Raw genomic sequence first — 17652 nt, 5'->3', positions numbered from 1 at the left:
AATGTGTATAGGCTTTAATGATTTTAGTTTTACTTTTGATGGCCAAACCTGCTTATGGAACCGTGTATTTTATCTTGCAGGCTTTGCCAGTGAAGAGATCTAAGACTTGCCTTTTAAGCATTGCTACTAACTCGGCTTGTTTTTCACCATGCAGCACGAGTTGACTCATCAAAAGAGACAAACAAACAACCATTTTCAACATCTTTTGGACCAACCACGTTCCTTGTTGTAGCAACAAATGCCAAAACAGTCTCTGTGAGAAGAGATTCATGGACAAAAATAGCAGAAAAAGTAACAAAAAAAATGCTCAACTATTTTGATCTACTAAATTAATTTTTTAATTTCAGAAAATTCAAGATGTAGAAAGTGATGCAGTTAAATTAGAATGAATGTTAATTTTTTGCAATTGATTTACTTTTAAATGTCAACACAATGTTTTAAGAAAATTGTTTATTACTATGTGAGTAAATTATTTTTATAAGTTGGAAAAGAAAGGAAAAAAAAGATAGAGAGAGCTTGATAAACTGTGCCACTTGTCAAAAGTAAACGGAAACATCTATTATTCCTTGGTGTTGTGTGGCTTTTTCAAGTTCTAACATTCTGGTGGACAATATCTTACCAACCCATTTCAAAGTGACATATTTTTATGCATTCTTTTCACACACACAAAAAAATAGTTAATCTTTTTTTTTTAGCTAAAAAACAAAATTATTTTGTCCTATAAAACCACGTTATTGGCTGCCCTTTGCTGTCTCCTAACTCTGAGTCAATTACGTCAACGAGAGGTAGAAACTAGAAACAAAGTTAGATTAAAACTCTGTCAAGAAAAAGTTAAATTTAAAATACAAAGAGCTTGAAGAAGCAGTTACCAATTAAGATGATACTCCTATTGTTAATTTGTTATGAAATCACTGCCATCGATCCATGGTTATGAGAATATGTATGCATTTCCAACGAGAATTCATCAACTGATCGTTCTTCTTTTTTCACACTTTAAAGCAAATATAAAGTATGCATGTAATTAATATTCTCCATTTTTTCTTGCCTGAAGGAAAAATTACCGAATGGTTTTTCTATATTGTTCATTCAAGTTGTGAAATTAAACGGCCAAGAAAGAAAATTAAATTCACGTGATAATTAAAAGGAATGATTCAGTTGTTTTGCAATATGATGAGTTGCTAATAATAATATGCTAAAAGTGACAATGATCTGAACTTTAGTTTAGATTAAACTTTAAGCTTCGGCTATCGTTGAAATTAGCATATAGTAGCATGCCACGTTAAAAAAGAAGGCATTGCGCTGATCCACTACTCTATCTCTCTATAATCATAGTACTACTACATTATTATTTCAATCGGCATTAGCTTTATTATCTACAGTATTATTTTTCTTGTTTTCCCATTTGTCCTTGTCCATGGACCATTGATAAACATAATCACATTGTACATGACACGATATGATATATAGTAGTAGGGCAATGTTAACATGTGCCCTTAAGGCACATGTTAAGGAGTAATAAATGGCTCATGGTCCCACCTATTTTATTTTGGACAAAGAGAAAATTAACTTCCAAAGTATAATAAGTGGTCCCACATTTATGATGCTGTTTTTTCCAAAGTATAATAAGTGGGGACCAACCATCATTTATTACACATTAACATGTGCCCTAAGGGCACATGTTAACAGCACCCATAGTAGTATATGCTTAAATCTTGATTAATTTTGGCATTAACAGGTTTAAAAATTAATAAAAGGGGAGGGCAAAGGGGCACGAGTATAGTAATTAATAGTAGTAGTAGCTTACAGCTGAAACCAAGAGACATGCTAGGAAGAGAGGACAAGTAGAGAGAGAGGTGGAAGGTGGAGTGTGTTCCAAGACACAATGATTACATGGTCTTGGGGAAGCATAAAGGGTGGCGTGGACATAGCAAGAGTATAGAAGAACGTGGGGGGCTTGACCGAGGAAAAGGAAACGCCTAAAGCCCAAACTAAGGGCTAAAAATGCCCCAAAGGAACTAATAAAAAATATAAATTACTATAGTTAATTAATTAAAAATTCATGATAATAAATTATTACAATTTTGAATTTTGACTTAATTGTATTTTTAGTTTTTGATTTTTAAACAATGTAGTATAGTAGTTTTAATCTCTTCATATTGTGTTAATTATGTTGTTATATTTTTAAAACTACATCAATTTGATATTACTATTAATATTTCTATATAAAATTTTAAACATTCATTAGATTTTAAAAAATTTCTTAACAATTATCTTTAGTTTAATGCTACACAAAATTGATGTTTTATTTATAATCTCAATCTCATGATTTTTTTAGTGTTAATTTTTTAATAAATTAAAACACTAATTAAATTGGGTCTTTAAATTTATTAAATTTTTATTAAAAAAATAAAATTTATTTTTAAATCATTAATTGTAACAAAATACCAGTACTTGGTAAAACAATAAAAATTAATAATACTAATGGAAGCAAGAAATTAAGAAAGGTTGGCTAAGAGCATTCATGATACTATCAGTCTTTTTTGTCCTTGGTCGGTCGACAATCTGTGTTGTGTGCGTTCACTACGGTTTGGTTGTGTTTCCCGTCCCTATCTCTAGCTCTTTCTCTCTCACAAACTCCTATATAGCTATTTTAAAATAAATAATTAAATAAAGTTATTTCTATATGGTTATTTCTGTAGATCATTTGCGTGCAAAACACATGTACTTTAGAGTTTAAATATGATTTGCAGAAATGTAGTATTTTTTTTTATAGCGTCATTCAGTAATATGTTAATTAATTAATACTACATTATTAAAAAGGTAGAGTTCATAATTTTTAGGTAATTTTACAATATAACTTGCACAATAGTAGTATTTTACTCGAATCAAAATTAAAAGCATATGACATGGCATGTATACCTAATGAAAGCTACTCATACATATATGCCTGTATAGTTATGATGGAGTGAATGCCGTAAGAAGAAAGGAAAGTGAAGTGGCAGCACTCAAACAGTCTTTGTATATGTTAGAGGGTGGTGGTGGTGCGCAGAAGGCTGCAAAGAAAGAGTATATTAGAACGAAAAAAATATAAATAAAAACAAAAACAAAGTAACCAAAAAGAGACCAACAAAGCACGAAGGAAAAGGAAAGTTTTGTTGAATGTAAAAAGGATGGTTACATTGCCCCGCACAAAGGTTTGTGGCAGAAAAACACTACTAAGTGAAAGAGATTTGACATTGAGGCAGAGAGAGACAGAAATGGAAATCCAAAGCCTTTGGACTTTTCTTTCACCGCCCACCACCACAAGAGAAAGAAAGAAACAAGGAAAGTAACTGATTGATCCCAGCATGATAGAATTACAAACCACAATTGTATTGTATCACACATCAAAGAGAATTTAGGTATGTCTCTTACTTCTTTATTTTTCTTTTTATCTCTTTGTACAAATATATGCTACTATTTTTTTTATATTAACTTTATTTTTCTTATTATATCATTCATTATATATGTTTATTGTATACTACTACTAGTATTAATTTTCTTTCTTTCCTATTTCTGTCTTTTATGTCAAAGTATACACTCATGATTGAAACGGGTGTGAAAAAAAGACCCATTTTTTTTAACCCACGTTGTCCCTCTAAATACCCTTTTCATTTTTATTCCTTGTGCAAGTGTAAAGCAAACTTCTCCGAACTCTTTATTCTTCCAAACCTCCTTTTCCTTACTCATACCAGACAAAACAAAACAAAAAACAATAGAGCATGTAGAAAACCAAAAAGAACAAGCCCACCTCAGCTATATATTCTGACATTTGAATATCAAATTTTCCTTTTTTTAATTATTATTATAATTTTCCTCTCCAGCAAAATATTCTTATATAAATAGCCTTGGAGTTTGTATTATCCTTCAATAGAGTTAGTTTCAGATATAAAATAGGAAGCAACAACAGCAACAGCAGCAGCTATAGACCCTAGGGAAATGATACAGGAAGATCAAGGACAGTGTTCTTCTCAAGCGATCAATAACTACCACCAAGCCTATCAAGAGCAGCTTCTCCTTCAGCAACAGATGCAACAACAACAACAAAACAATGATATCTTTGGTGGAGGAGGAGGATTGAACATGTACCCTGGTGCTGAAGTTTCTCCAATCATGAATCATCATCATCAACCATGGTCTATGACTATGCCACATCATCATCACCATCATCAGGTTCATGACCCTTTTCTTGTCCCTCCCCAACCTTCACCCTATGCAAGCTTGTTCAACAGAAGAGGTCCTTCTCTTCATCAGTTTGCATATGATCATCATGGTTCATCTTCTGACCATCTTAGGATCATATCTGAATCCCTTGTTGGACCGGTGGTTCAACCCGGTTCAGCAGTACCCTTTGGCCTCCAAACCGAGTTGGCTAAGATGACTGCTCAAGAAATCATGGAGGCTAAGGCCCTTGCAGCTTCGAAGAGTCACAGTGAAGCTGAAAGGAGACGCAGGGAGAGAATCAATAACCATCTTGCTAAGCTCCGCAGCTTGTTGCCTAGCACAACCAAAGTAAGTCTAATTACTAACTAATTCTTCCCATAAATTAACCACGTATTAAAATTATGAACCACGAATTAGTTACTAGTTTGCATGTATAATTAATCATCTGTTCAACAAAAACTAAAGATTTCAATCTCGTATATATTATTACCACGCGCGCCTACAACATGATGCGTTTTGTGTATAAACAATAGTGTAAGAGTGTGTTTTTAATTACTTTATGGAGTTTCAATTGCAAAGATCGATTTGTAAATCTTTGCTAGATTCTATATTGTTACTTTGGTATAATAACCTTTTAGAAAATGACCTGAAAAGATTGTCTCATTGTTTTGCCTGCTTTTCTAACCACACTTTTTGGCTTTGTTAGTTCTTGTTTTATTTACACATTGTTCTTCTTTTTCTTTTGGTCTTAATTTCTTCACACTAATGACTTTAACTATGTACATGTGTTTGGAGTGTATGTGTGTGGTAGTTCCGAGGACAGCTAGCTAGAAAAAGTACTCGTTGTAGTAAAAGAGGATATGAGAGAAAAAAAAGCGTATTAGCGTTAATGTCGCTTGGTTGGCATGATAAAGAGGAACCAAGTACAGTAGAAAAGCTTCGCATGAAAATTTCTTGCCGGATAAATGTTGATCAGTCAAATTCAGTTTGAGAATGAAAAGAAATAAAGCCAGAGACAAACTAGCACCCTTGTCAGTCACAAACACACACACACACTATCTAAATCTATATACCCTTCAAAAAGTACCCACTACTTCCATTTCACAATCATCATGCCATAACCTAGCTACCAACCTCATATAACATCTCCAAAGCCCCATTATTTCGTACATGTTTGATTTTCAAGTCAAAAAATTCTTCTGAGACAAAGGTAATTTTATCAAAGGATGAGAATATTTCATTTTGTTCGTTAGATTTACATTAGAAAGTAGACGTAATATTTCTAACTTCAATCGTATTTCTTTTGACACCATCATAATATACATTTTGTATAATTAATTAATTTCAGTGCTTTATTTAATTTTACCATAAAGTAGTTAATTAGTATAATTGCTTTATTGTTTTGTTATTTTTATTTTTTGATAGACAGATAAAGCATCATTGCTAGCAGAAGTGATTCAACATGTAAAGGAGCTGAAGCGTCAAACCTCGGTGATAGCAGAAACGAGTCCGGTTCCGACCGAAGCTGATGAGTTAACAGTGGTAGACGAAGCCGATGAAGATGGAAACTCTGTGATCAAAGCCTCATTGTGCTGCGAAGATAGGTCAGATCTGTTCCCTGAACTAATCAAGACATTGAAAGCGTTGAGGCTAAGAACCCTTAAGGCTGAGATAACAACGCTTGGTGGGCGCGTCAAGAACGTGTTGTTCATCACTGGAGAAGAAGCAGATTCAAGCAGTGGCAGCACTGAGGACCATAGCCACCACCACCACCAACAACAACAACAACAGTACTGCATTAACTCAATACAAGAAGCTCTTAAGGCTGTGATGGAGAAGAGCGTTGGGGATCATCATGAGTCTGCTTCTGCCAATATTAAGAGGCAAAGGACCAATATAATATCAATGTCCTAGGAGGAACGGATCGAGGTCTTTATGAATTTTATTTAATTAAAGGCCTATATATGCATGATCATTATTATCTTCTAATTATTAGTTGTTATAGAAGTATATCTATATATTTTGATTTTGATTTGCATATTTTTTGGGGGGTATGGTTTGTTTTTTACTCTTTTTTTTCGTGTTAATGGTGTGTGCTGGAAATTAAATGTTGTTACTCTATATACATATGTATCTTCTCCATCAACATCATCATCGTTAAGAAATGAGGAAATGATAGTTTGGTGGGTTTTTTGGTAACATGTGTGCCTTGTTTGTTGCTTGAGTCTACACTGTAGTGAGAACCACTGGTGAAGATCATAGATGTAGAGGAGGGAAGGAATTGGAAGAAGGATCTATTTCGTGGCAAGAGAAATTCCTTTTATTGAATCCCAATTAATATGGAAATAAGATCTTCATTGTTGGGAGAATTGAACCTAGAATAATCTTATATATATTCTTTATTTTTTATAAAAATATTATTAAGATGTTAAAATTATCCTTAAACCTGAATATGCAGCAACACTAAGCGTTTTTATAGCCTCCTCTCTCTCCTTCCTTCTCCAGGTGCATCACATTATAATTATAGATGTCAACATGGAAAGGTGGTAAAGTAATAGGCATATGCTGCGTCCCCGTATAAGATCATTGGTAACCATACCATTAATTATACCGTGTCTATAATCACCTAGTTCAGTCAACAATGCTTTCCAAGGCATAGAATATATCATGCATTTCAGTACATAAAAAAACTATTAATCAACCTAAATTTCTTTTATCATTTCTTGACTAAAATTTCTTAGGTGGAAAGTTCTTTTAACCATGAGATTTCGAATTAGAAGTGTTTAACACCTGTAAAGCCTATAGTCATGTTAAAAATATAGTATATTTCTTAAAAATTAACTTTACTCGAGTTATCGACGTGGATATGATTGCCTAGGATTATATTATAGTGAAGGGCCATATATATAAAATAAATAAGCATTTCAAACAATTTCTTGAGTCTATATACCTTTATGTCTGTTTCACAATTCACAAATCTGAATATCAAATATAGAGTATGTAGTTTAATTTTTTACATAAAAGTATTGAGCTTACGATTTTTTAAATATTTGTAGAATTATTTTTCGATTTAAGTAGAAAATAAAAAGATATACGCTTAGAAAATCTAGTAATTTTGAAACATAAAATAAATTAATATCAGATTAAAATAGTTAAAATTTGAGGACAAATTTGTTTAAAAAAATAATCAAGTTAAGATTTTAGAGTTTTAAATCTTAATATTGAAAGAAAAGTTTAAAAAATCAATAATTTGATCATTTAAAAAATAGAAGTTAAAATTAAATAATGGTAAAGTCACATATATAAAAAAATTAAAATAATAAAGATATCTTCAAATTTTAAAATAAAAATTTATATTTATAATGAGTATTAACATATAGTATCATCAAAACTTATGCATCAATTGCATCAATGAAAATATTTACATTTAATTATAAAAAAAGTATTTTGTATATTAGTTATGCAATTAAATTTAAGAACAATAATGAAATTTTAAAAAACTAAAATGAATGGAAAACCATTTAAAAATTATTTTAATTCATTTAAAATAAAGACTTGAACAATAAAACAAAAAATAGAACTAAAAAGTTCATAATTTTGTAAAGTTTAGAAAGTATACATTATTTAAATTTCTTATATCAGTAAAAAAAATATAAATAATTTTATTTATATATACATAAATGCACAATAAATAATATTCAAGTCAGTACAATATGCTTGTTAAAAAGTTATCCGATAATATTAAAAAAAAAACTCAAGGAGACTAATTTCAATTACACTCAAATAAATTGACACTACACTCATTATTATTGTGTTCAAAAGGCCAGGGACTGGCGAGGGCAATTATGACTTCGACTAGGGTTATAGCTTGATATCATGCATATACATCACTGTTAAATTCCAAATAATTCATACGATACACTTCTTAAATTAAAGTTGTAAACATTTTCCTTGTAGTATATGTTGAATCCTTGAAATTTACACAACAGTTATTTGAATCTAATTATTTTTCACACGCTCATGTTTTATACTAATTTATACTTTTTTTATTTTTCTTTCTTTATTTAACTTATCAAAAGTCATATCATAACTTACCAATACAATTTATGTAAAAGGATATAAATAAATTAAAGTGTAAGTGTAAAAACACTAATTTCTCTTATTGTTTTACATGTATGTTGAATCCTAATTAGTTTACAATCATTTCATTAAATACATACTAACAGGTTACAGATCCCCTAAAAAAAAAAAAAGAAGAAGCTTATTGTATGGCAGGATATAGTATAAATTAAGCAATCTTGAATCCACATTGTTCTATCTATAAATAACCACGATTTAAAATAAATAAAATAAAATCGTATGAGCTGTTGCAAGTAAGGAGTAATAGTATTTAGAATATATAGAATTTTTTTTCCTTATATAGTCAAATAATTTTTATTAACAGAATATGAAAGATATTTTAAAGTAAGTACAAAACTTAATGTCAACAAAAAAAAAACAAAAACAAAAAAATGGGTTGCATACTTGCATAACAACCAGTTAAATTAATTAATTACACGACAATGGAGAATTGCACTAATATGAAAAGTGACATCTCCTTGGTTAGGGTAATTAAAGTTAAATTCTTGCCTAAACATATCGTAAATCACAATAGATCCGAACCTCTATATGTTAATCTTTTTTCTTCTTCTTTCACCAAATGTTTATTATAACAAGGGAAAATGGACTTTTCACCTTGTCCAAAGTCATCATTTCAAATTCCGACCAACTGACCAAGCATACATGTTGTCATCTTGACCTAAAAGAAAACCTACAGGCCAAACACATCAACAGATCTGTTTTGCGTGCTTGTTGCTTTGCTTTGCTTCTCATGAAACTTTTTCTTTGTAGTTAACAATTTCTTTTTAATTTGCGTGCAAGAATTAACTAATTCAAGTTAGTTACATAACATAATAGAGTAGTTAATTTTGATAATAAGCGAGAGGAACAAGAATTGCCACAATATTTGTTGGTTCAAAACTTTAAATCGAGGGAATAACATTTCAGAGCTGATGAGTTTGGATCTATTATTAATTACAAGATGTCTTGATTCCATTCAACAAGCTCAAGATGAAAGGGAATTAACATCGAAAAGATTTAAATGATATCAAAATAAATTTAATGTTACATTTTAACTCAAAATGTTAAAGTTTAAATTTATATAATTGTACTTCAATAATTTTTCCTTGCATTGATGTCATCATTTCCAATGAAATAATATAAACTTCTTTTGACACCTTAAAAAAAATTCTTTGAGTAAAAATATAAACACTTCAAATCTATTTAATTACAGTACTATTTAGATTTTCATATCTTTAGCCTTATCTCATTTGATCTATTTTTTTCCTCAACAAAATTGCATGAATCAGAATTAGTGTGAAAACGATGCCAATTAGCTTTCATATTCATGAAAATGCACGAATTTATAAAATATTTAGACTTAAATGCAATTTTAGTTCTTATAATTTAATATTTTTTTTGCATTTCATCCTTGCAAATTTTTTTATTTTTAATTTTTGAAAGTTATGTTTGTTTTATTTTTTATCCTTATAGTATTTTAGATAATATTTGTTTACTATTTAAAATATTATCTAAAATATTTTAAGGACTAAAATCAAAACAAACATAATTTATAAGGATTAAAAACAAAAAAAATTGTAAGGACAAAATATAAAAAAATTATTAAATTTTAAGGACTAAAAATATATTTAAACCAAATATTTAATATATTACTTTTATATTATTAGTAGTAATTCATATTTTTTTTAGAATAATGTTAAATAAATTTTTTTACATCAATATAATATATTTTAACTTATAATTATTATAACTTAGTTAAAAAATAAAAATATTATTTATTTGGTACAATAATTTTAAAAAATAGTTGATACCAATTTTATTATTAAATAATTTATGAATCAATTAATTCTTTCAAATTTCATCAAAAATAATTATTCAAAGTTATTTAGAATATGAAGTGTTTTTATATCTTTATTCAGAAGGACTTAATATCATAAGTATTTTAAAATAAATTAATATTAAGTAAATTGTTGAAAGAATAAATTAATATTGATATTTCGAAACTTTAAATTATTAAGGTATAATTTATAAATATTTTTTGTATATATTATATTTTTTCATATTATGGTAATCATCAAATATATACAAAAAATGATTGATTAATATAATAAATTACATTAGCATATTCTAAAGAAAGGGTTGATTCATAATATGTGCTCTAAAATGATTCTTAATTTTAGTAAAAAAAAATATAAACTCTAGTGAAAAAGTAAAATAATGTTTAAAATTAATTATGTCATTTAAAAGGGGTTTTAACTCATAACTCATACAAATATTTCCAAAAATAATTATGTCATTTAAAAGGTAAAATAATGTTTAAAAATTAATATTATAAATAAATACTTGAAATAATAATATATAAGTCATTGAACTCAATTATACATTCATCAATAAATTGATTACTCAAATAATTATTAGTAAAAATTATCAAATATAAAATGATTTAATTTATCATAATCAAATCGATTCAAACAAACTAAAATAATTCATTTAACTTATTTATACTTTAAATTCTATTACATTAACATTTTTTTAAAGTATTGTGATGATTAGGCAATTCTGAATATGTTCCAATAAAGCTAGCAATTTAGTTAACTTCTAAATACTTAAACATTGTTTTTTTTAGTTATTCAATTGTGATTTTTATTATTCATTTTAATAAAATAATTTATATTATTTTTAAAAATTAAATAAATATTTTTCTCATACTATATTAAGGGATATCTCTACTTAAATTTCTATGCGTTTTTTCAAACTTTATTTCTGTTTTTAATATGATTAGTATGTATAAAAAACTCAAATTTATTATTATTGATAAAACATACAAAAATAATTCGAATGAATTTTCATATATTTTTATTAAAAAATATAAGAGTTTATGCATTTATTGTGCCAATATATTCATATAATTTTTATTAATATTAAATTGTATAGTAATTAAATAAATGTTATTACAATATTATTTTTGTTATGTCTTATAAGGATAGTGTAAGATTTCTTTTTTTTTAATAACATTTTATATGTTTTCATTTTCTTTTTTTTTATAACATTTTGGATTATCGATATCATCAAAGAGATAGATACTCTCTCCTAGCTCCCAAGTCCAAAGTCTACGCTATTGTCCAAACCTGAAATACATATGAAGTTTTGATAAGCCATTTAATCCATATTTTAGCAATGTAAAGTAATTTTTTTGTCCTTTTTTTTCATAACTACACCCCCTTATTTTTACTACTTTTTTTTCTTTGCACATTTTGAAATATCTAAACTAACCACACACCTTTATTCTCGTTTCCTTCCCTCTAAGGCCACCGTGAACTCTCTTTTTTTTTTTACTTTTTGCATATCCCGCATAGATTAATTTCCGAAATGGATTCCAACATTATGAAAACTAGTTTTTGCAGGGTTGTGTTGAATTTTAGAAAAGCAGCTTTTGAGAAGCGTACTTTTATTAAATAAAAAACGGCAGGAGTACGAAGAGGAAAAAAAAATTGGCTGAATAAAAAGTAGATAATGTGGGCCCAAAACTCAAAAGAAGCCCAATATATACACTAGCGGTGTCAAGAATTTCTCATGGGTGATTACTTTTTATATTTTTTTATGTCTTCGAATTTTTTTTCTATGTTTCAGAAATTAGTTTTTGATTTTTTTCCTATACTAAAAATTAATTTTGAAATGTAAATAAAAAAATAGAAGGTGTAAAGAGGAAAAAAAAGTGCAAAAGAAACTTCATTTCTTAAGATGCATGACATGAAATGAAATGGAATTCTATTTAATACCCTTCCCTCCCTATTTTAGGAATTAAATTTTAGAATATATTTAAATTAATTCATTCTCAAAGTTTCAGCATGCATTCTAAAATTTAATTCCTAAAATATGAAAAAGGTATTTTGGAAATATGAACCAAGAAAAATTAATAAATAAACAAAAGAATGTAATAATTTTTAAAAAAAAAAACGTAAGTTTTATTCACTGACACTAGTTTTTGACCCGTATAAAGTTTATTTGTGTAGTGATAAGGTGATTTTGTATTAAATAATATAATTTTATAAAAAAAATTCATGTTTTTTATTTAATTTTTTTTGGCATATAATTAGTAAAATATTTTTAAAAATTCAATTTAAAAAATTAAAATAGCATGTGTTACTAGAAAGTCATTAGTTTTGTTACAAATAGTTGTAAATGTATACATGTCCCAAACATCTAATAAAAAATAATAATTCAGGATTGAAAATATACATGTAACTAAAAATTTCTGTAATTATTTACCTAAATTTTTCCTCCAACAAAAACTATCATCCTTAGTGAATAAACGACATTAATACTTTCGAATTGAAATTGAGTGAAATTGTAGAGGAAATATAATTGATTTTATTGTATATAAGAAATAGAAATTTTATATATATATATATATATATATATATATATATATATATATATATACATATATATATAATGTATGGTATTATTTGGAAAAACTTGATCAAATCGATGATAAACAAAAACACAAATTAGTGTATAAAGAACATAAATTAAACTCATTTACAAAACGGAGACTAAACCTATCCATTGCAACAAAAAGAAAAAAGAAACTCATCTTGTAAGTAATACAATATTTTTTACAAACACAATTAAAAAAAAAGGAAGAAAATGTGAGAAAATAACACAAATCAATAAAGTTGTTAAAATCAAATTTAACAAAAAAAAATATTTATTGTACCTAAGATTTTGCTAAGGTTGAAATTATCTGTTAATACAAGAGAGAAATTCAACAACCATGCATAAAAGTTTTTATTAAAAAGGAAATACTGCAAAAACCAAAACATACCGTAATTATTATTTATATTTATACTAGGTTAGAACGGAAAGATATTAATCATAATATTAGAGAACTGTACATTAATGATCATTTTCAAAAAATAAAAATAAAAACAATGCAATGTAAATTAGAAAATTGAAATAGTGTAGAAAAAAAAGCATTTGCCTTATAATTTAAGGATTTTAATTATATTAGTGGTTGCAATAAATTTATTTGTATGCATAGTGATCACTATAATTACTTTTTTAAATTTCTAAAAAGACACTAGAGCATTAGAGGATATTTTTTATTTTACTTTAAACTTCATTTTTTTCTCTTTTTCGTTTGATATCTTTAAAAATGTGCATGAGCAGTAGCGTAATATTTAATGTTATTGCTTAATATCAAAATTAACATTTATTTAAATTTTTAAAATAAAAACATGTATAAGAATATAAAAATTAATTTTTAATTATAAAATAGAAACTCAAGCATCCATCAGTTACTCACGTAACTATTTTTGGTATAAACTCACACTACTTTTAAATCATAAAATCTAATTTATATTGGTTATTTTTTTAAATTATATAAATTTTATTAAATTCCATAATTTTCCCTGAAATAAATTAATTAAAATAAAGGAATATTATTTATTTATTTTAGTATGTTAGCAAACCCTGAAGATATGAGATTAGTTTAATAATTAAGAAAGAGGAGAATAATAACAAAAAGTAACAAACTAATAATTAACAATTGTTGATAAAAAAAATATTCTAGCAAATCTCATATATATTGTTTTAATTATATATTTCAATATTTCTTTTTAGCATATATTTAAAATATATGTACACAAATAAAATAATTGATTTTTAATTAAATATTTAGAAGTGCATTAAAAATAATTATAGTAAAATCGAGCAAGATGATTAATTCCATTTTTAAATAATAGACATTGACTCAAAAAAAATATTAAGTGTATTTAAATTCATTATTATTTATTCTTTCTTCAGATAATGATGCAATACCTATATCAAAAGTATTTATACAAATAGAATGTAAATATAATATTTTTTTAATATATAATTATTTTAATTTGAGTGTTTATTTTTGTAATTATGGATATTGTTTTAATGTGTACTTGATTTTTGTGTGTTTATAATAAACATTTTTAAATTCATTTATATTAAAAATTAAAATTAATTTAATTTTTTGAAATTGTATAATTTTTTAAAATATATTCACCTGTTAATTATTTTAAAATGATATTTTATTAATTTATTTTGAAGATAATATTTTTAATTATGTTATACTGTTGAAATTTTGAGTTGGTTAACTTCATCATTACATAAATTGTATGGTTCCTATCATACAATAATATTTTTCTATTATTATTAATATTTATTATTATTTGACTATAATTTCATTAATTTTACGTTTTAAAGTTATTTATCTATAAGAATTATTATATCATTCAGACTTTATATCTTATAATTTGATTATAATAAGGATTATTTTTATATAAAATATTAACTGTATTTTTTTCTAATTATTAAAATATTATTACATGCTATATTTTATATGTTACTAATTTTTTATCTTATATATTTTGTAGTAATTATTTTCCCATTTTTAATAAATTGATAAAGATGAAGTTATAATTAATAATAACTACAATATTATTATACACTCTATAATTGTTTTATATTTATGATACTTAATGAGTATTTATCATTCTTTAAGGTGTTATATTTTCTCACTAATATTATACAATATCTTGTAATTGAACCTCATGAAACCACGCTGCTTTTGTATTATTATTATTATTATAAATTTAAGATTTGAATAAAATTCATATTAAAAAAGAGTTTAATAAAATTAAATAATAAGCATCAGATATATTTAGGTTGAAAAAATATCATTGATAATAAAAATTAATAATATTTAAGATTTATAAAATTAAAAACTAATCATTTGACAATAAAATAAATGATAAATATTTCTATATAAAAATTAAAATAAATGATACATCGTTTAGCTTTTTTACTATCCTATTTAGATATTTGGTTTATATATATATATATATATATATATATGAGCATGTTGAAGGTTAAGATCAGTGAAGTTGGATATTACTAAGTCAATTTAACTATATTAATTTCAATCAAAATATATATTATTAACGTAATTATAATTATTAAACTTTATACTAATTTTAACTAATATTAGCAATTGAATTATTCATTAAATAAAATTAAATTTGTTAAATGAAATAAGGATGAACATATTTTGACAAATAACATACGTGTCATTTGAACAAAATAAGAAAATACTAAATAACTGGTATTTTTAAAAACATTGTTTGGTAATATATTTTATTAATTTTGGTAAAAATAATATTGATTATAAAATGAAAGAAATATCTAAATATATGTTTCATAAAAATTAAATATTCATTATTTTAAAAGTATATTTATCTAATGAAAAGTGGAAAGTGAGTGAAGCAAACCATAACAGATAAATATGTATTTGAAAAGGTAGGGTAAAGAAAAATAAAATTATTAGTAAAAAATAAATGATTAAAAGATTAACTATTCATTTAAGAAAGTAAGTGATCTCAAATAATATGATGAAAACTCTAGATAAAATTAATAATAATAAAAAATACAAACCAATCAATATAGAATACAAATTAAACTCGATAATTTTAATTGAAAGAAAAACTTGTTCTAATTGTAACTAATGTAATATTTGTTCTATTTCTACAAACACAATTAAAAGAAGAATAAAATAGAAAGAAAAGTGAGAAGATAATACAAATAAGAAAATTTCTTAAAATCTGATTTACCAAAAATCATTTAGGTGTGTCAAAAATCCTGTTAAAGCTGAAATCATATGATCATGAAAGTGTGAAATGAGAAAATGGAGGAACCATGAGAAATTTTATCTTTTATTTTGGAGACCAAACCAAACAAAACAAATCTTTATCTTTATATATTAAAAAGGAAAAATTATGCACAGGCTACAAGTCACAATATGAAGCTAAAACATGATATTTATAAAGTTTATGTAATGAAGAGTAATTATATAAGTAATTTATTGGCATTGGTTGTTATGAAGTTGAAAAATTGTGTCTATATATTATTATTATTTTATGGATTAATCATTGTTTGAATTAACAGTGCAATAAAGCAATTTTATAAAAAGTATCACTCAGTATATAGTATTTCTATAATATAAATATATATTACAATTAAATAATAATATAATTATATATATATATATATATATAATAGTTATTATAATATTTGACATATGAGATATAATATAAAGATAGAGGGAAAGAGAGTTAACTCTATTTTTTAAATGTTAAAAAAATTGATGTTTATTTTATTTTTGGAAGTAAATAAAAGCCTATAATAGAAATAGAAATAAAATAAACTGAATCGAGATTAATTCTTGTCATTGTAATGGTAAAGAATTATAGTTCTTAATTCTTTTACACTCTCACTATACGTAGAAGGTGTATTGAATTTTTTTCCAAAGCTTAAGAATCAACAACTTCTATTTATAACACTTTATAGGTATTTTATCGTCAAAAATACATTTAGTAATCATTACTCTTATAATGATCATTGAGAAATAAGCCTTACAAATTCAAAAACATTTAAATCACTAAATAAAATTAAACATAATTTTATTAGTTTTAATAATAATAAGATTGTAACAAATAAATTTTAATATTCATTATCCATGTTTGATTTTCTTTCACAACTACCCCAACCATACAATTGATAAACTTGATCCTTTGGTGTACAATTGCAAACTATATATCTTGGATTTTGACCTTACTTGCTTAACTTTTTTAAATGGCGAGGAAACTTCCTTTTGTATCGTACTCTTTCCACCATGGACTACCCACTATCGTTGGCATGCTCTTAAATCAACCCAACTTGGTTATCCCATAATAACGTAACTTACCGATGAAAAATGTATAGTTTCCATAAAAAAAAGGTTTTGTACGTTCTTGGCAAATTAAAAATATCTAGGTTATTCACAATGAACAATGTAATTTAAGTGAAAAGCAAATTGACTAAAATCCTAACGAAATAAATTTGATCAATAATGTTAAAGTTAAATCTCTGTTAAAAGATAATTTGTAAGAAAAAACAATCTTCATATCTTACAAGACTAAAAATTTATCAAAATCATGTTATATTAATAATAATACTCGTAATAATGATTTTTGATAAATAATTTAAATGCGAAATTTGAAAATTCATATGAAGTTTGGCATTTAATTTCAACCGGTAATTAAAAAAATGTGAACTATTTTCTAATTAATCAGGTAAATTTAAGAATAGATTCTAGAGTAACCGAAATTTATCAATAAATTATTGCTACGAGTATAATTGGATTTGATTTTTTGAAATAAGTTCTTGAGTTCAACTCATTTTCTTTATTAAGTTCAAATTCAATCTTCATAAATGATAAAAAAAAATTGATTGAGAGGAAGAAATTTCATTAACATGAAC

At 25.6% G+C, this 17652-nt stretch overlaps 1 protein-coding gene across 2 annotated transcripts; it reads left to right on the top strand.

Moving 5' to 3' along the window:
• The first annotated feature begins 3097 nt into the window (after nt 1-3097).
• LOC114369744 (transcription factor bHLH30-like) lies at nt 3098-6427 on the top strand. 2 transcript variants are annotated; one of them, XM_028326992.1, is made up of 3 exons: nt 3098-3401; nt 3926-4551; nt 5629-6427. In XM_028326992.1, exons 2-3 carry the CDS (start codon nt 3979-3981, stop codon nt 6115-6117), a joined length of 1062 nt encoding a protein of 353 aa, XP_028182793.1. In that variant the 5' UTR covers nt 3098-3401; nt 3926-3978; the 3' UTR covers nt 6118-6427. The 2 variants fall into 2 exon arrangements, with proteins under 2 accessions (XP_028182793.1, XP_028182792.1); XM_028326991.1 differs by having other exon boundaries at nt 3914-4551.
• Nucleotides 6428-17652: the final 11225 nt, after the last annotated feature.

This window comes from Glycine soja, chromosome 10 (assembly GCF_004193775.1).
Source record: "Glycine soja cultivar W05 chromosome 10, ASM419377v2, whole genome shotgun sequence".
Lineage (NCBI taxonomy): Eukaryota > Viridiplantae > Streptophyta > Magnoliopsida > Fabales > Fabaceae > Glycine > Glycine soja.
The sequence above is the reverse complement of the archived record's forward strand: the minus strand, read 5'-3'. Positions and strand labels throughout refer to the sequence as shown.